At 36.9% G+C, this 19,910-nt stretch overlaps 2 protein-coding genes across 2 annotated transcripts in view; one reads left to right on the top strand and one right to left on the bottom strand.

Moving 5' to 3' along the window:
• The window catches only part of LOC131953717 (unconventional myosin-Va), a 105,998-nt gene extending 94,917 nt beyond the window's left edge, over positions 1 to 11,081 (top strand). The window contains exons 42-49 of the mRNA XM_059317049.1: positions 1,706 to 1,857; positions 4,514 to 4,603; positions 5,040 to 5,190; positions 6,588 to 6,730; positions 7,021 to 7,092; positions 7,239 to 7,324; positions 8,759 to 8,930; positions 9,142 to 11,081. Of these exons, the coding sequence (XP_059173032.1) occupies positions 1,706 to 1,857; positions 4,514 to 4,603; positions 5,040 to 5,190; positions 6,588 to 6,730; positions 7,021 to 7,092; positions 7,239 to 7,324; positions 8,759 to 8,930; positions 9,142 to 9,390 (1,115 nt within the window). The 3' untranslated portion in view covers positions 9,391 to 11,081. The remainder of the gene's footprint in view (positions 1 to 1,705; positions 1,858 to 4,513; positions 4,604 to 5,039; positions 5,191 to 6,587; positions 6,731 to 7,020; positions 7,093 to 7,238; positions 7,325 to 8,758; positions 8,931 to 9,141) is intronic.
• Positions 11,082 to 13,740: 2,659 nt separating this feature from the next.
• LOC131953721 (dnaJ homolog subfamily C member 10-like) lies at positions 13,741 to 19,676 on the bottom strand. The gene is made up of 10 exons (XM_059317053.1): positions 19,646 to 19,676; positions 17,834 to 18,070; positions 16,714 to 16,794; positions 16,330 to 16,437; positions 16,060 to 16,198; positions 15,785 to 15,847; positions 14,991 to 15,086; positions 14,463 to 14,588; positions 13,983 to 14,019; positions 13,741 to 13,755 (listed from the first exon to the last, which is right to left on the bottom strand). The coding sequence occupies exons 2-10, from the start codon at positions 17,994 to 17,996 to the stop codon at positions 13,741 to 13,743; spliced, it is 828 nt and encodes a 275-aa protein (XP_059173036.1). The 5' UTR covers positions 17,997 to 18,070; positions 19,646 to 19,676.
• Positions 19,677 to 19,910: the final 234 nt, after the last annotated feature.

Here is a 19,910-nt window from a genome sequence, read left to right as displayed (position 1 = left end):
AGTTCACTGGTCAGCTGTATGGCTGGGTGAGTTCACTGGTCAGCTGTATGGCTGGGTGAGTTCACTGGTCAGCTGTATGGCTGGGTGAGTTCACTGACCACTGGTCAGCTGTATGGCTGGGTGAGTTCACTGGTCAGCTGTATGGCTGGGTGAGTTCACTGAGCACTGGTCAGCTGTATGGCTGGGTGAGTTCACTGGTCAGCTGTATGGCTGGGTGAGTTCACTGGTCAGCTGTATGGCTGGGTGAGTTGACTGGTCAGCTGTATGGCTGGGTGAGTTCACTGGTCAGCTGTATGGCTGGGTGAGTTGTATGGCTGGGTGAGTTGACTGGTCAGCTGTATGGCTGGGTGAGTTGTATGGCTGGGTGAGTTGACTGGTCAGCTGTATGGCTGGGTGAGTTGACTGGTCAGCTGTATGGCTGGGTGAGTTGACTGGTCAGCTGTATGGCTGGGTGAGTTGACTGGTCAGCTGTATGGCTGGGTGAGTTCACTGGTCAGCTGTATGGCTGGGTGAGTTCACTGGTCAGCTGTATGGCTGGGTGAGTTCACTGGTCAGCTGTATGGCTGGGTGAGTTCACTGGTCAGCTGTATGGCTGGGTGAGTTCACTGGTCAGCTGTATGGCTGGGTGAGTTCACTGGTCAGCTGTATGGCTGGGTGAGTTGACTGGTTCTCTGTATGCCTGGGTGAGTTGACTGACCACTGGTCAGCTGTATGGCTGGGTGAGTTCACTGGTCAGCTGTATGGCTGGGTGAGTTCACTGGTCAGCTGTATGGCTGGGTGAGTTCACTGACCACTGGTCAGCTGTATGGCTGGGTGAATTCACTGGTCAGCTGTATGGCTGGGTGAGTTCACTGTCCACTGGTCAGCTGTATGGCTGGGTGAGTTGACTGGTCAGCTGTATGGCTGGGTGAGTTCACTGGTCAGCTGTATGGCTGGGTGAGTTCACTGGTCAGCTGTATGGCTGGGTGAGTTCACTGGTCAGCTGTATGGCTGGGTGAGTTCACTGGTCAGCTGTATGGCTGGGTGAGTTCACTGGTCAGCTGTATGGCTGGGTGAGTTCACTGACCACTGGTCAGCTGTATGGCTGGGTGAGTTCACTGGTCAGCTGTATGGCTGGGTGAGTTCACTGGTCAGCTGTATGGCTGGGTGAGTTCACTGGTCAGCTGTATGGCTGGGTGAGTTCACTGGTCAGCTGTATGGCTGGGTGAGTTCACTGGTCAGCTGTATGGCTGGGTGAGTTCACTGGTCAGCTGTATGGCTGGGTGAGTTGACTTGTCAGCTGTATGGCTGGGTGAGTTCACTGACCACTGGTCAGCTGTATGGCTGGGTGAGTTGACTGGTCAGCTGTATGGCTGGGTGAGTTCACTGGTCAGCTGTATGGCTGGGTGAGTTCACTGGTCAGCTGTATGGCTGGGTGAGTTCACTGGTCAGCTGTATGGCTGGGTGAGTTCACTGGTCAGCTGTATGGCTGGGTGAGTTCACTGGTCAGCTGTATGGCTGGGTGAGTTCACTGACCACTGGTCAGCTGTATGGCTGGGTGAGTTCACTGGTCAGCTGTATGGCTGGGTGAGTTCAATGACCTCAGGTCGAATAGGTGCTTTTTAGTTACCTTGACTCACAATTCTCAGACATTCATTGTCATTTGTATGCTCACATTATTTAAGAAGTATCCTTTGTTCAATATTTCCATCATTTTAATCCTCAGACCTGAAGCCCAAGGTGGCCTCAGGCCAAATCCCAGGCCTCCCTGCATATGTTTTATTTATGTGTGTCAGACACACAGACTACATCAATGATGATGAAAAAGTCAAATCTTTACTCACATCCTCCATAAATGGCATTAAAAAAGTGGTCAAGGTAGGTAACTCTAGTTCAGGGGAAGTAACAAAGACATTTTGGTCAGATTTCAAGTCGATTTGAATTATTGTCTGACATGAGCCTGACTGTCAAAATGAACCTTACCTTTTAACTTCTAGAATATATGGCATTTCACACTCCCCTATTCATAAGGGAAGGGGCACTATTCTTAAAAAAATTGTTTTAGTACAAGGTGGGCCTTGATAAAAATTCAAAATATAGAAAACAGTATCAACAAACATACTTTTCTAAAAGACTTTTGGGCAACTCAGTTAAATTATTACTATGTTACTCTCTGACACAGGGGTCAGCAACCTTTTGGTATGGAAGAGCCAAAAGTTAAAATTTACCAAATATCCCAGTTTGTAAAGTGCCACTAACATTTTTATGTCAATATTATGGTATTTGATTATGATTTTATATATATATATATATATATATATATATATATATATATATATATATATATATATATATATATATATATATATATATATATATCTTTAAATAATAAATAATATTTATTCAAATAAAAACATACACATGTTTTGCAGAAAAAGTATTAAAGTATTTTATCTAGCTCTGTTAGAATAATAAAATCAGTAATCAAAGTATGTAACTTTAATTATTGAATACTATTTACAACAGTTTCGCCTTGAATGAAAGTTTGTTTAAACCTGGATCATAACATGTTTTCAGTTTCAAACACTCCTCTAGATTTTTATTTGTTAGTTAGCTTCTATACTTTGTATTTTATTCATGCAAGAAACCGCTTGCTCGTCAGCACTCCAAATTCTTCACCTTACTATAGCATCCTGCAAGACTATTCCATGCTTCACATAGTAGGGCCTCAACTCGCGGCATTTCTTTTAACTGTCCAGTTGTACAGTGAAACAAATGTTTGGTTACCATTTGAAGCGAACCAGCTACAATTCCAAATAGCTCAAAGTTAATCTCATTTGTTTTTGTGTTGAGAGAATCTACTGCATTTCTTTTGAATTTCTCAAATCTCTCAGTGAACTCATCCTTCATTTTGTTTATAGTAATGATGAAGTAATTCTAAATAAAGTAATTAACCGTTCTCCGTTTCTTCAACAAAATGTAGTCATTTTTTTTTTTTTCGAAACAAACTTCTTCAAGCAAGGCATATGCTGGGTTTTCCTTTCTTTGCAGTTTTACATTTAGCTCGTTTAGTTTCTTTGTGATAACCCCCTATGAAGTCGAATGTTTCAATTTGGGATAGACAAGTTAATAGAAAGTACATTGAACTAGGGAGTAGTTAATATTCTAATAGAATAGCGAGTGCTTATTGTTTATGTTTATTATTGTATCGTAAATTGCCGAGTATTGCAGAACAATATTTTTATGAGTTTTGAAAATAAAATAATTATTAATATTTGTGAATGGAGTTGAAGAGCCGCATCTCAACACCAAAAGAGTGGCATGGGGCTCGCGAGCCACAGGTTGTCGACCCCCGCTCTAACATGTCTTTTAAAAAAACATCATCCTTATGGCCATAGAAACAACACAAGATACTTATTTCTTTAATTCAGTTAACATTCTTATTTGCTCTGATAAAAATCATTAGTTTCTTAGACTAACCCAACCCAAAATGAAGGCCTAACATTTAATACATTAAAAACATTTACACTCTAAGCAAAAAAAAAATTGACCATAATTCTGATTGGTTCCAAATCTGAAACTTTTTTGATAGCGGCTGTACTATTTGTTATTCCGCATCACGCTTAAAACTTTTAGAAAAAAAAATCGTATGAAATAAACTTCTGTCCAAAAATTCTAAAAATGTTTGTCTATAACTATAAATAGTAGCTACATATGCATCAATGATGAGAGGAAATATTCATGTTGTTTATTTCCTATGTAGTTGGCAGAAAGAAGCACATCTTTCTACCACCTTATTGTTTCATAAATTAATTATGAATTTCTCTACTATTCTTTATATTCTGCTAACTAAAAACCTATATATTCCATTCTAGCTAAATCCCCAATCAACAGTAAATTTTAACAAGATTGATAAAAATTTCTCATAAAACCAACCCATCTGTAAATTTGATTGTAAAAAATACTGAAATTTTTTTTTTAAATCAGAAAGCAGTAGAGTCTGGCAATATCAGGGGCCAAATGTGTAATTTTTATTCAACTTGGGTTTTCTGTTGTTTCTTCTATGTTATATTTAGTCGTCCAGTGTTTCCATCTCTAAGACCCAGGGGCGTAGCGAGGGGGGGCGGGGGGTGCGGACCGCACCGGGTGACACCATTTAGGAGGGTGACACCAAGGCAAAAAAATAGCAAAATATATAGAGAAAAACTTGAGGGGGGTGCAAATCGAAAGTTTGAGGGGGGGGGGGGTGCAAAAGCGAAAAATTGAAAGTTTGTCCCCGGGAAGGGTCGCTACGCCTCTGGGGGGTGACACCATTAAGTGCCGCACCGGGTGACACCCGACCTTGCTAAGCCACTGCTAAGACCATCTTGTTGTAGTCATACAATGTACTGACCACTGTACTGACCAGTGCACTGACCAATACACTGACCACGGCACTGACCAATGTACTGACTAATGTACTGACCACAGCACTGACCAATGTACTGACCACTCTGCTGACCAATGCACTGACCAATGTTTCCCTCTCTACCAGAGACACAGTGATGACTTGGAGAGGATAACTCTATGGCTGGCCAACACATGCAGGTTGCTACACACACTCAAGCAGTACAGTGGGGAGAAGGTGAGTTACACACACTCAAGCAGTACAGTGGGGAGAAGGTGAGTTACATGCCACCAGAGTTGGTGCTCACAGCCACACACATAGCACTGTACACTGCTGCCTCCATCACACACATTTGCTACATAATAGCATTTTTACCATGGTATCCAGTGTGATACCGCTCATGCTAGCTGTGAATTAGATATCATGATTGTCCCACTACCTGTGAATTAGATATCATGATTGTGCAACTACCTTTGAATTAGATATCATGATTGTGCAACTACCTTTGAATTAGATATCATGATTGTGCCAATAGCTGTGAATTAGATAACATGACTGTGCCAATAGCTGTGAATTAGATAACATGACTGTGCCACTACCTATGAACTTAGATGACATGACTGTGCCACTACTTGTTTGACCCATCATGAATCCTTGCTTGGTTGTGTTTCAGCAATTCCAGACAGAGAACACCCCCAAGCAGAATGAGCAGAGCCTGAGGAACTTTGACCTCTCTGAGTACAGGCAGGTCTTCTCTGACCTGGCAGTCTGGAACTATCAGGCTCTGATGAAGTTGATGGAGGAGCTTATACAGCCCAGTATAGGTAGGTTCTACTTCACCTGCACACTGTAGGTAGGATCTACTTCACCTGCACACTGTAGGTAGCTTATACAGCCCAGTATAGGTAGGTACTACTTCACCTGCACACTGTAGGTAGGTTCTACTTCACCTGCACACTGTATGTAGCTTATACAGCCCAGCATAGGTAGGTTCTACTTCACCTGCACAGTGTAGGTAGGTTCTACTTCACCTGCACAGTGTAGGTAGGTTCTACTTCACCTGCACAGTCTAGGTAGGTTCTACTTCACCTGCACACTGTAGGTAGATTCTACTTCACCTGCACACTGTAGGTAGCTTATACAGCCCAGCATAGGTAGGTTCTACTTCACCTGCACAGTGTAGGTAGATTCTACTTCACCTGCACAGTCTAGGTAGCTTATACAGCCCAGCATAGGTAGGTTCTACTTCACCTGCACAGTGTAGGTAGGTTCTACTTCACCTGCACAGTGTAGGTAGCTTATACAGCCCAGTATAGGTAGGTTCTACTTCACCTGCACACTGTAGGTAGATTCTACTTCACCTGCACACTGTAGGTAGGTTCTACTTCACCTGCACAGTCTAGGTAGATTCTACTTCACCTGCACAGTATAGGTAGGTTCTACTTCACCTGCACAGTATAGGTAGGTTCTACTTCAACTGCACAGTATAGGTAGGGTCTAGAGTTTACCGTACCAGCATAGGTAAGTTATGTGCAGGACATATATACCCCCCCTCAGTTGCTCTGTCAGTTACCCCCCCCCCACCCCCCCAGAAGGTTTTGTTCTTTAGGGTTAGCTTTAAAATATAGGGTTGGAGGCTTTTTTAGTTTGGGAGAGGGTGGTAATTACCCGAGGGGGCAATTGATGGGGGAAGGAGGTAATGTCCTAGCCCCGTTGGTTACACTTTACCTACCCAGTATAGGTTATATTTCACCAGACCTGCGTAGCTAGGTTCTACTTTACCTACCCAATATAGGTTATATTTCACCAGACCTGCGTAGCTAGGTTCTACTTTACCTACCCAGTATAGGTTATATTTCACCAGACCTGCGTAGCTAGGTTCTACTTTACCTACCCAATATAGGTTATATTTCACCAGACCTGCGTAGCTAGGTTCTACTTTACCTACCCAGTATAGGTTATATTTCACCAGACCTGCGTAGCTAGGTTCTACTTCACCTACCCAGTATTGATATATTTCACCAGACCTGCGTAGCTAGGTTCTACTTTACCTACCCAGTATTGATATATTTCACCAGACCTGCGTAGCTAGGTTCTACTTTACCTACCCAGTATAGGTATATTTCACCAGACCTGTGTAGCTAGGTTCTACTTCACCAAACATTGTGTAATTGTATTATTTAAAAATGTGTGCTTATTGTGTGATTGTCTCCCCTGACAGTGCCAGCCATCCTGGAACATGAAGCCATAGCAGGGCTGACGGCCAGTAAACCTTCTGGTCTCAGGGGGAGGTCATCCAGCAATGCCAGAGAGATGGATGATGGGAAGGATTCTCAACACGCACTTGATGCCCTCATGAGAACAGTCAGTTTTTTGGTTGAATTGTTTCATGTAACTAATAATGACCATGTTTTTGTGGTCCAATTTGTCATTCAGTTTTGGACCATTTGAGTGTTTTAAGTCCAAATGTGCACATTAGTGTATCATCAAGATATAGAATTGAATTTTCAATTTAACACTTTTTAATTTAGTTAAAAGAAATTTAGTTCAAGATTATTATTTTTTTAATGCTGTCACCAAAATTCAGTAAAGTAGAAAATAAATGTTTAAAATTTGAACTTTCAAACAGCAACATTGGTTTATTTTGTTTTCAGTTAAACAGCTACATGAGGATAGTGAAGCAGCATGCTGTGGATCCTGAATTGGTCAAACAGATATTTAGACAAGTAAGTACTGACTGTGTGATAGAGACTCATTGTGTACAGCTTTATATTTTAAATCTGTTGATCTTCATTAGATGTCGCACAACTCACTGTTTCAGTCCCACACAAGGGATTTAACCCCCCCCCCCCCCCATTGTTTATCTCCCCAGCTCTTCTACTTCCTGTGTGCTGGTGCACTCAATAACCTGCTGCTGAGGAAGGACATGTGCAACTGGTCAAAGGGCATGCAGATCAGGTGGGCTCATACACTTGTTGCGACGACATTACTGTTCTAAAAAATTGTATAATTAGAAAAGTGTTCAGTTCATTCCTTTCTTGCATATGACGAATATTTCTCTTCATGATATTCTAGTCAAATAACCTGATGACAAATATATCTTGTCATTACTTCAGATGTATTACATTGTATTGTTTTGTATTGATGATTTACACCTTTGAATTAACATTTCACATCTACTACAACAATATAATGTTTTAAAGATTATAATGCTGAAAATTTTTTTGCTATGTTGTAGACTGTTTAGTTTGTCAGTTTAGCATTAAATTTTTGTTATTGATGCAAAAAGATTGCACTAGTGGCAGAAAAGAAATAATACCATTGAACAAAGAGAGCTTGAGTTCTTTGATACTCTGTGATACCATTTATCTTTTTACTTAATGATGTTAGCAATGCAAACACTAACTGGTGATTTTTCTATGTGGCGTTAAATCAGATAATAGCCATCTGTTACAGTCTCCTTGTTCCCACCACCTTGAAACAACTGCTTCTCTCCCCTAGATTCGACTACCTTCTCCCCTTGATCCAACCACCTTCTATCCCCTTGATCCAACCACCTTCTATCCCCTTGATCCAACTACCTTCCCTCCCCTTGATCCAACTACCTTCCCTCCCCTTGATCCAACTACCTTCCCTCCCCTTGATCCAACTACCTTCCCTCCCCTTGATCCAACTACCTTCCCTCCCCTTGATCCAACTACCTTCCCTCCCCTTGATCCAACTACCTTCTATCCCCTTGATCCAACTACCTTCCCTCCCCTTGATCCAACCACCTTCTATCCCCTTGATCCAACTACCTTCCCTCCCCTTGATCCAACTACCTTCCCTCCCCTTGATCCAACTACCTTCCCTCCCCTTGATCCAACCACCTTCTATCCCCTTGATCCAACTACCTTCTCTCCCCTTGATCCAACTACCTTCTCTCCCCTTGATCCAACTACCTTCTCTCCCCATTATCCAACTACCTTCTCTCCCCTTGATCCAACTACCTTCTCTCCCCTTGATCCAACCATCTTCTATCCCCTTGATCCAACTACCTTCCCTCCCCTTGATCCAACTACCTTCCCTCCCCTTGATCCAACTACCTTCCCTCCCCTTGATCCAACTACCTTCCCTCCCCTTGATCCAACTACCTTCCCTCCCCTTGATCCAACTACCTCATCTCCCCTTGATCCAACTACCTCATCTCACCTTGATCCAACCACCTTCTCCCCCCTTGATCCAACTACCTTCTCCCCCCTTGATCCAACTACCTCATCTCCCCTTGATCCAACCACCTTCTCTCCCCTTGATCCAACCACCTTCTCTCCCCATTATCCAACCACCTTCTCTCCCCATTATCCAACCACCTTCTCTCCCCTTGATCCAACCACCTTCTCTCCCCTCCTACAGGTACAACCTGAGCCACCTGGAGCAGTGGCTGCGAGACAACAACCTGCATGAGTTTGGTGCGCTGGGTGCCCTTGACCCCATCATCCAGGCCTCTCAACTGCTGCAGGCCAGGAAAACAGATTCCGATGTGGACAGTGTCTGTGATATGTGTTCTAAGCTCACCAACGCCCAGGTAAAGATTTTTAAAAGACACAGCAAACAAGCATCCCATGGTTCTCAGCTTAGTTAAAAATTGTTGATAATAATAGTATTAATCTTCAGGAGTAATTTTTATCAAGTAAATCTATTTAACTAGCTATCTATTCTTTATTAGAATTTTAAACTTCTCACTTTATTTTTTCAGATTGTAAAAAATATTGAACATTTAATATTTATATTTCCAGATTGTCAAAATCTTGAACATCTACACCCCAGTGGATGAGTTTGAAGAACGTGTGCCAATAGCTTTCATCAGAAAAATCCAGGCCAAGCTGAAACAGAGGGAGGAACAATCAACAGCCAGCAACACCACCCTGCTCATGGACACCAAGTACTCCTACCCCGTGACCTTCCCCTTCAACCCCAGCTCTGTCGCCCTCGAGACAATATCAGTGCCAGAACAGCTGCACCTGGGATTTTTGATACGCCACTAGGGCAGGGGGCTGTAGGGCTGGGTAGTGTTGTTGTTGCCAGATAAAGTTTGTTCCATGTTGCAAAAAGAAAATTGCTGCTTGTTTAGAGCTGTGTTGTAGAGAATGTTTCCAGTAACTGCTCTCTAGCTGATCTCTGTTCTCTTGCTTCCATGTAGATTGTTCTAGAACTATCAAGGTCAGCTTTGATATCTACAGGCTTGATCTAACTCTGGGATGTAATAAATTTTAAAATGTACGATGTTTATCCAAAATCTCTGAAATGTTGATTTAAACAAGTTTTTCATTTTTAACTATTAATTTCTTTACAAATGCATTCCAAAACTTGTTATAACTCTTCCTCTTTGAAACCCTATTTTTTTGCCAATACTAGACAAACATAAACCAAACTGCAGACAAAGATTAATCAATTTAATCAACTGTAATAATTTTTGAAATTTTATTTATTAAAAAATTATTTTTAATTTACAATTAAAATATGTTTCTTTTGTGCTGAATATACAAAACTTTGTGTGGCTACTTTTCAAAGAAATATAGATCTATTTCTTTATCTGTACCTAACAATTTCCAGAAAAACAATTCAGGTCTTGTTTGTAAAATACTTCTTCCTGTGAGTTCTTTCCCCTGCTTATTCACCAGATGTTAAGGGGAGAGCACTCATAAAAATCTATACAAATTGTTTTTTCTGTATATAACTTGCCTAAAATTATAAATGTTTAAACTCCTGTCCCACCTTTATCAGCTGCTACAGTGCATGTATTGGGACACACATGTTACAAATAAAATACAACAGTCTATAACTTATCCTATGCCTGACAAGATTTCAATGCAGTATTTACTAACTCAACTCGTTCATCTCCAGCCTAGTCTAACTACTCTGTTATCTGTGCTCCTCAAATAACACACTCTAACTATTTTTGTCTATTAAATTGTTCAAGTTTTAACTTCATGTGGAAACTTTAAGCTATTTACTGTAATAAAATTGTATTTATTCATATTATCAAATTTGGAACTGATTATTCGTGTTAGTCTGCTATTGCATTTCCATAAGTATTTATTTTTATTTTTGTTAAAATCTGTTAAAAAGATTTTTCCATCCCAACATATATGTATATATACATACATATGTATGTATGTCCTGATGATTAATGCTATATAAATATGTTGTGGCCGCAGTGCTTTACATCATTAATGTAAATGTCAGACTGTTTCATCCCTGTGTGATGTCAATTAATCAAATGTCATCATTTGAACCTGATATTCTATGATCAAACTACATCCTCTTATTTATTGACTTATCACTTGGTAAACATAATCTTTAACTAACCTTAACAGTTGCTTGTTTACACATTTTAGACATGAATTTTACAACTTTCAAAAGTGTATTTTTTGATGTTTAGACCTACACCATTTTCTTTGAAGCTTTTGTTTTCACTTATACTGAAGTAAGCTCCACCCATTGATGCTAGGCAAGACAGGCACACTCAGGGTCTTAGCTCACCTATGGGGTGCATGTTGAGGTTGAGCTTAACTGGTGAGGGGCTCACCTGTATCACCAAAACAGGTGTATCACTGCATTAGTACTGTTAACATGGTTTACTTTTGGTTTACTTGTCTCAAGGTGCATAACCCAGTTTGTTTCCTGTTTATTCTCTTCAAAAATCAGATAATGGTCCTGCGCAAAAATATACTGACCAACAAGATGTGTCCACTATTTTTTATTCCAGATGACTAACATGCTGGCATGTTAAATTTTTTTAAGAAGAAATTTTTTTCTCTCAATATTTGTTTGGCTTTTTTTTAACCAACAGAACAATTATTTCTAATAGTGTTAAATTTTCATGAAGAGTGACTTGCCCTTAGCAGGAACGTGTGTCACACAAAACATTGTCTATCTCACTGCTATTGGTGCCATGTGTTGTCCTTGTTGCCATGGAAGCCACTTCCCCCCTCCCCCCATCATTCCATGCCTCTGTGTTGTGATTTTCATTCCTCTGTTCATTGCTTGATGTTACAATAAAAATAACTTGGTGAGCGGACGATACAATTTTTATTTGTATGGCTGCTACTGTAACAGCGCGACTCAAGTTGATAATTAGTTATTGTACTTAAAAATATTTTTTCATTTCAACATTTTTTAATCAAAAAATTTAAATATTAAAGCTAGACTCTGTAGAAATTTTGTCATTATGATAATGTACTTGTGATTGTAGATCAAATGTTTTAATTTTTTTTCCCCCACAAAAATCAAATCAAATATCTACATTATGAAGAATGGTATAAAACATAGATAAATACAATTTTAAAATATTCATTTATTTAATTTTTTTGTAAAATTATTTTTTTCCAAAACTGCTATATATGTGTGGTATAAATGCTGAAGTTAAAAAGTTTAATTTTTTTTTAAAATTTAGTCCAACAGCTGAAAAGGGAGAAAATCCTAAAGTTGGTCTCAGGAGACAGCTGTTTGTATATAGATTAGTTTTTACCTAGGTCATTGTGACATCTGGTGCTTTATTTACTCTTAGGTTAAAAATACTCTAGTTACTGTTCACTATATTTTAATTGCACAAAAGTATGACACCTGGGGTTTACTTGTTGACAGATATAGTTTAGATATAAATGGTGAAACTGATGCATCAACTGTATGCTTTCTGTCTGTATGTGTGTTGAATTTAGGATAAATGTGTGTGAATTATGATATATTTTAGTATTGAATTTTCATGAGTAATAAAAATGTCTATAAATATTTCAATATTGTTGTGGTGTTGATTTGTGACTATGTAGAGCTTGAACAGGCATTTTTTGGTAGTTTCTTTTATTTATCTGTTGATATACTGGAACGCTCTTCAGCACAGTGGAACAACTTTCTTAATCACCTTAATTCATTAAAATTCAATTACTGCTACAATGCTAGCTCAAGATCGGCTAACCCAGCAATGTAGTCATATTTACATGTAACTTAGGTTTACCATTATTTTACTTGTCTTATGATAGGAAACAGCCCATACTTAGAAAACCACTTCTCAGTTTTTAAACTCTAACTGTACAGTATTGTAAGTTGAATACACAAGATAAAACAATCACAAATTTTAAAGATTTTAATTTCATTAAAATAATTTCTAACATTTCATCAAAAACAATGGCAGTCAAAAGTTATCTTAAATTAAAATCAGTCTCAACAATCAAAACTAAGTAACTAATCAATCAAGTCATGGAATGTCAAGGTCATGACATCACAGAACATGACTGTAAGAATAAAACAATGTCCATTAAACCCACAGCCCCTAACAAGCAAGGTCATAACAGACACACAAATAAATAGAAGAAACAGTCAACTCAAAACAAATTCATACTCCACTCTCAGACTATCAAAATCAAAAACCAATGACATGTACATATAAGAACTTACCAAATGAGCTAATTAAGAATTATCTAATCATTGCACATACACCTTAGAAAATATCTATTTGGCAACACATACATAGAAAGTAGCCAGCGTACATAGGTAGAAATAGAAATTGTCTAGTCAGCACATATGCACATGAGAAACCACCAGATCAGCAACACATATAAATTAGGAAGAATCTGATCATTGCACATACACCTTAGAAAATATGTAATCAGTAACACATACACTTTAGAAAATATGTAATCAGTAACACATACACTTTAGAAAATATCACTGACACATACGCATTAGAAAGTAATCAGCATATCCAATCACCACAAATAAAATTAGAAAGTAATCAGTAACATATACACTACAGAAAATATCACTGACACAAACACATTATGAACTACGAAATCAGTGATACATACACTTTAGAAAGTAATCAAACCACAAACACATTATGAACTACAAAATCAGTGACATGTAACATAAAAAAATATCTAATCATTGTACATACACATTAGAAAGTAATCAAACCACATACACATTATGAACTACAAAATCAGTGACATGTAATATAAAAAAATATCTAATCATTGTACATACACATTAGAAAGTAATCAGCTCACATAAAATTAGAAAGTAATCAGCGCACTTGTACATTACAAACAACAAAATCAGCAACACATACACGTTATAAAATAGGGACACATACTAATCAGAAAGTAATCGCCACACATAAAAATTAGGAACAACAAAATCAGCACACATACACATCAGAAAATATCTAATCAGCGCACATACACAGACTGCGTCTAATCCCGTTTTTGTTTGTCTGAAGCTTTGCTGGAGGAGCGGCAACAGCAGCAGAAGACAGCCAGCAGGAGCAGCAGAGCAGGCATTCCCACCCCCACACCCAACACAATGTTCCTGTTTGGTCCCTCCAACTGTTGCTGTCATCAGAAAATATAAAACTATAATGCCAAAAATATCAAGAAACAATTTCTTTTTTTATTTAAAAAAGATTTTAATCTTCTTAAAGCAGACACTTAATGAACTCGGAATTCATTTAAATAAAACAATTTTAACATATTTATTGATAGATTTATATCATTTATATAAACCAATTTTATAATATTTGTTGATAGAGTTATGATTTTAAAACTGTAATCAAAATTAAATAAAAGTTTTGAGTTTTTACCTTAATCAAATCAGCAAGATGTTCTGTCAGGTAATCACTGAAAGAAACATCATAATATTAGATCACCTATCATCATGTCATCACATCACATTATTACAAATCTCATCGTACATCTTTACATGTGAGCAATTCTTTAATTAGGAATAGTGTGCTATCAAGTATGGTACCCTATGAGTTCCAATGGTCCAAAAAATAATAGAGTCCATGTGTCTCTTTGAACATGACACACAAAGACAATTCTTAGTGCGCTCTATGTCCAGCTGCCTTTACTTTCCTCTAAATAAAGCCACATACCCATTCAAGCAGGGTTGGTTAAGGTTCTTTTAATATGTTTACTTTTTGTCAAGTGTACTTTAACAGCATAATAAAACAGAATCCTTAATTGTCCATAATTATTTTTTCAAGAACTTCCCTCAAGATGTACATTCAGTGAAATATATAATTAAATATTCTGTACAGAAAACACAAGAAAAATCTCACAATTTAGATTTAGGTATGGGCACACTCTCAGCTCTGATGTTTTTGTAAAATCCATCAACAAAGGAGCGCAATGATGGGACATCAATCTTTGGCAGCTCGTAGCGATACATTTTCCCATGCTTGAAACTGAGAACAATAAGGATATAAAGTTTAATGAATCTTGTTGTTTATCAAAATTAATGTTATAGAAACTCTCTAATTACTAATCTTGATTTAACTAATCTTTGTAAATTAAGTTTAATGAATCTTTTTGTTTATCAAAATTAATGTTATAGAAACTTTCTAATTATTAATCTTGATTTAACTAATCTTTGTTAATAAAGTTCAATAAATCTTGTTATTCATAAAAATTACTGTCATAAAATATGTTTCAATAAATAATTTTTTTTAAAAACTAATCTTGATTCTTTATGTAATTAATATAACATTCATTATTCACTCTATGTAATTAATATAACATTCATTATTCACTAATATTGAATCAAATATTTCTGGATATCAAAAAAGTATATAAGAAATGAAACTAACAAAATGATTTCAGGACATCTGGTGATCTTGAACCTCTCTACCAGCACAGGACTGACCTCTGTGTTGACTTTAGCAACATTGATCTTGTCCTGGACCCTGAACAAAGTTACAAGATAGAATAAGTACATCAGCCAATGGACATAAAAGTAAAATAAGTACATCAGCCAATGGACATAAAAGTAAATAAGTACATCAGCCAATGGACATAAAAGTAAAATAAGTACATCAGCCAATGGACATAAAAGTAAATAAGTACATCAGCCAATGGACATAAAAGTAAAATAAGTACATCAGCCAATGGACATAAAAGTAAATAAGTACATCAGCCAATGGACATAAAAGTAAATAAGTACATCAGCCAATGAACAAAAAATAGAATAATTACATCCGCCAATGAACATAAAAATATAATAATTATGTTACAAATTGCTCACTGTCAAGAGAACAAGAAAAAAGTATTGAATAGAGTAGGCCTACATCTACTGTAAAGTTGAAAATCGCCAACTTAACAAAACAAAAAATTGAGAACACAAGTATTAAGTAACTAAATAATAAAAAACAAAAATCCCCCCACCCCTCAAAAAAGATTTCATTTTTAGATAGGCAGTATTCCGCAAGGAATTTGAAAAGTGGGTATACCACAAAAATAAGAAAAATAGATGTAAATACTCTCCTGATAAATTGGAGCAAACGCTGCCAGGGATTCACCCAGTCCACAAAATTTAAAAACCAAACTGCCACATCACAAAATTTCAAAGTTCAAACAATCATATCACAAAATAAAAAAATCCTACCTGACACCCAAGCTGTCAATAACAGGCAGAAGACGCTTACAGACAGCACAGCTTTCTTTATAGCTGAAATTTGATGTTATCAAAAGTTAAATTTAACTTCATTATAAATTCATTGGTAGCTTCGCATCTACTAGAAATCCCAGCCTTTTACAGCTCATGTCACTGTTAGAGTAACAATTAAGATAAGGGTAATTGTACAAGAAAAAAATAAAAACTTTGACTACCTACTTTTAACTATTTAAATTATATCTGATAAAGTGGCCAGATCAACTTACAAGGCTACAAGCCAATCTCCAGTGGTAGCACCTGAAGAAGCCTGGGTTAGATGCTCAAAGGATGAGTCATCAAGTTGGTGAGTGGATTGTCTTACAGCCTGCTGAATCCACTCCAACACATTCTCGATGTCATAGGCACCTTGTACAAAAAGTTAATCATTGATTTGAAAACGATTGCTTTAGAAAATATATCATTATGTGTTAAGTGACATGTTATAGAATCTTAAATGACAATATTTTTTACAATTTAAATGACACGTAAAATCTTACCATCATAGATGACATATGTTGACTGACGTAAGAAGAGAAGGCTGGGGAATGTTTCGATGCCCAACTTTTCAGCCAGGACCAAGTCAGATGACTTGCCAATGGTCAGATCTAGGGGAAACAACAACTTGAGAATAATAACAGAAGTAGAAGTCTTTTAAAAAAGGTACATACATTATGCCAGGTAAGATATTTTATTTAATTTAAAAATAATTTAAAATCCTGTGTTAACACAAATAAATTATGTGCTTATAATTTAAAAAATATTAACTATGAATGTTAACTTTTCATGGAAATATTTTAAAATTCATGGTTTATTTATTTTTTATTATCAACACATAATTTATGGAAACATTGTGTCTTGAGGGAGCCAACAATTGGGTCTACCTTTGGGTATTTCAGGCTGCCCAGCTGTCAGGGTCAAAGTTTCCAAGGCAGCATCACATCCAGCACAGTTCTGTGGCAGGTCTGAGACAATAGAAACATGAGGAATTATTCTAGAAGTACCAACAGGGCTAACTACAACTAGGTCTGAGATAATAAATACATGAGGAATTATTCTAACAGTACCAACAGGGCTAACTACAACTAGGTCTGAGATCATAAAAACATGAGGAATTATTCTAATAGTACCAACAGGGCTAACTACAACTAGGTCTGACAACACAACTAGGTCTGAGATAATAGAAGCTTGAGGAATTATTCTAACAGTACCAACAGGGCTAACTACAACTAGGTCTGACAACACAACTAGGTCTGAGATAATAGAAACATGAGGAATTATTCTAGAAGTACCAACAGGGCTAACTACAACTAGGTCTGAGATAATAGAAACATGAGGAATTATTCTAACAGTACCAACAGGGCTAACTACAACTAGGTCTGAGATAATAGAAACATGAGGAATTATTCTAGAAGTACCAACAGGGCTAACTACAACTAGGTCTGAGATAATAGAAACATGAGGAATTATTCTAGAAGTACCAACAGGGCTAACTACAACTAGGTCTGAGATAATAGAAACATGAGGAATTATTCTAGAAGTACCAACAGGGCTAACTACAACTAGGTCTGAGATAATAGAAACATGAGGATTTATTCTAACAGTACCAACAGGGCTAACTACAACAGTGTGTAGAACTTCAATGAGACAACTCTAGTTTCTTTATTTTAAATTACTATTCTTGGTGATACAAATTTAATGTGGAGGAGAAATGGAATTAATAGCCAGGATTCTGAAATCTAAGTTTCTTTATAATGGTACTATTGGTCATTTTATATTCATACAACTTAGTGTTGTGGTATTGTATAATGTATTTGTTCACCAGCTATACTAGCCTAACATAGCTATAAATGAACCATAGCCACGTTTTCATGCTACCAGTAGGCTTAAAACAGCTACAACTATAAAAAAAAATCATTGTAGCTAGGTGTATACCTGTTATACTCATTTATCTTAGCTATAAGTAATTAACTGAAGTTTTTATTAAAAATTAGTTTTACTTACAAAATAGCACTAGCGTCTGTTCCTGCTTTCCTTCAGTGAAAAGCTGCCAAAGACTGTGATCCACCTCTTTAATGTTTACATTCTCTATTGCCTCATCACTAGCCTGACTCAGCACATTCCAGTGACAGACTAGCAGGACTATTGTAAACTTTAGAACTGTCATTTTTTACTATGCTCCCTTTAAGGTTAATAGGCTAGCATTTAGTGTTGATAGAGACAAATGCTGTCTACTTCACTCTAAAAATAAATGTTGGGCAATATTTATTTTTCAATATAATTAAATGAGTTTTATCAACTATTTTCAGTATCAGCAAAGTTTATTTCAGTCCCATGCAAAAAAAAAATACAACACTTATGAACAAACTATTTTATTTAGTTGAAAACTTCTTTTTGCATATCTCAAAAAAAAAAATTTAAGATAACGAAACAAAAAAGTCTTGCAAATTAGGTCAAACTATTTACCCATAATGTCTCACTTCTATTGCCCTGCCATTTTGCATTTTTAGATCTAGATTCAAGGACAATCTAGACAGCTTTTGACAAATACTATATTATCAGTGGCAAAGCGAGGTCGGGTGTCACTCAGTGAGGCACTTAATGGTGTCACCCCCCCCCCCCTCCCAGAGGCGTAGCGACTCTTTCCGGGGACAAACTTTCAATTTTTGATTTGCACCCCCCCCCCATCAAACTTTCAATTTGCACCCCCCCCCCCCTCAAAATTTTCTCTATATATTTTACTATTTTATGCCTTGGTGTCACCCCCTAAATGGTGTCACCCGGTGCGGTCCGCACCCCCCTCCCCCTCCTGTATATTATTAACAGTATTGATGAAATAGCCTAGTAGAACTATTAATATTAAGTAGTAGCCAACAGAATTATTTAATTATACTAGATTTATATCTCTAGTCTCTAAACTCTTCTTAATTTACTTCTGCAATTTAAACAAGCTGGTTTTTGCAATATACTTCATTTAAAATAATAAAATAAACTCAGTTTGAGTTATAGGCTTATTATAGCCTATTGCCACTATTGGCTATAAAGAAAATAGGTGTCTAGATCTAGCTTTTAAATGTTTACTAGCAAAGTGACTGACAAGGGGCTGCACAAACAATAACTCAAATAAATGAATAAATAATAAATGGGCTGTTGGAAAGCACTAAAACTAAAATGTACACTTGATCAAGACTAGAATTAGATTAACCTAGAATCTAGATTAGTATGTAGCAGTAGAACAAAGGGAGATAATTTTCATACAAAAACCTGCCTAGAGCTCTGGACTGATTTTTTCAAATTTTGTTTTTACCACTGTCTCTTATTAATTTTAAATTAATATCATATTAATTTCCAATACACAAAGCAACTACATTTTCAAAATCTACTGAGGTTCAGGTATAACCTAGTGCAATTACTTTTCATTTTCTTTCAATTTTACCTATTAAAAAAATTGATTTGAAAACAATAGGCCATAAGCCTATATACTATATACTATATATTAATATAATATTATATATAAATCAACTTTATTTTAATGCATAAACACTTGCCTGTACAAAAAAACGATACAAAACGAGTTAAATAAACCACTTGTAGTTCTTATTTTATAAAGAAATTGTGTTTTAATTTTAACTTTACAAAAATATTAAAATACATTTTGTATGAAGTTTTTAAGATTCAGACCTTTATCAGCCATATTGTTTTTTCCTATATAGACTAATAATTACTACTATAGATCTAACCTATGCCTAAAATATAAATTTATAAAATTTATAATTATAACACTCATCACTGATCATCACACAACACTAACAGTACCTGAGTGAGTACTCACACTGTTCTGTCACACTGCACTCACTGTGTTACTGTTAGACAAAAAAAAAAGCTAAAAAGTGTAAAGTAAAGATTTTTAAGCCACGTCAAAGTACCCACAAATGCAACTGATTCGCGTCTGTGTCAGCTTGAGCAGGATTGATTAGAGAGAAGGTCGATAGATATGAACTATTCTGGCCGTTGAAAAAATAAAGAACCAGCTTACTACTTAGGAAACAGATGGGGAACGGAAAAAAAAGAAAGAGAAACC

Source organism: Physella acuta, unplaced genomic scaffold, assembly GCF_028476545.2.
Source record: "Physella acuta isolate Inbredline_101_S28 unplaced genomic scaffold, ASM2847654v3 ptg000943l, whole genome shotgun sequence".
Lineage (NCBI taxonomy): Eukaryota > Metazoa > Mollusca > Gastropoda > Physidae > Physella > Physella acuta.
This window is presented reverse-complemented; position numbering and strand designations above follow the sequence as displayed.

Excerpts from the sequence above, each read along its gene's own strand:
- LOC131953721 (XM_059317053.1), bottom strand. The coding sequence starts at position 17,996 with ATGACAGTTCTAAAGTTTACAATAGTCCTGCTAGTCTGTCACTGGAAT. Across the intron at positions 15,848-16,059 it reads GGAGATTGGCTTGTAGCCTT|CTATAAAGAAAGCTGTGCTG; the intron begins GTAAGTTGATCT and ends ATCAAATTTCAG. Across the intron at positions 15,087-15,784 it reads ATTGACAGCTTGGGTGTCAG|GGTCCAGGACAAGATCAATG; the intron begins GTAGGATTTTTT and ends AACTTTGTTCAG.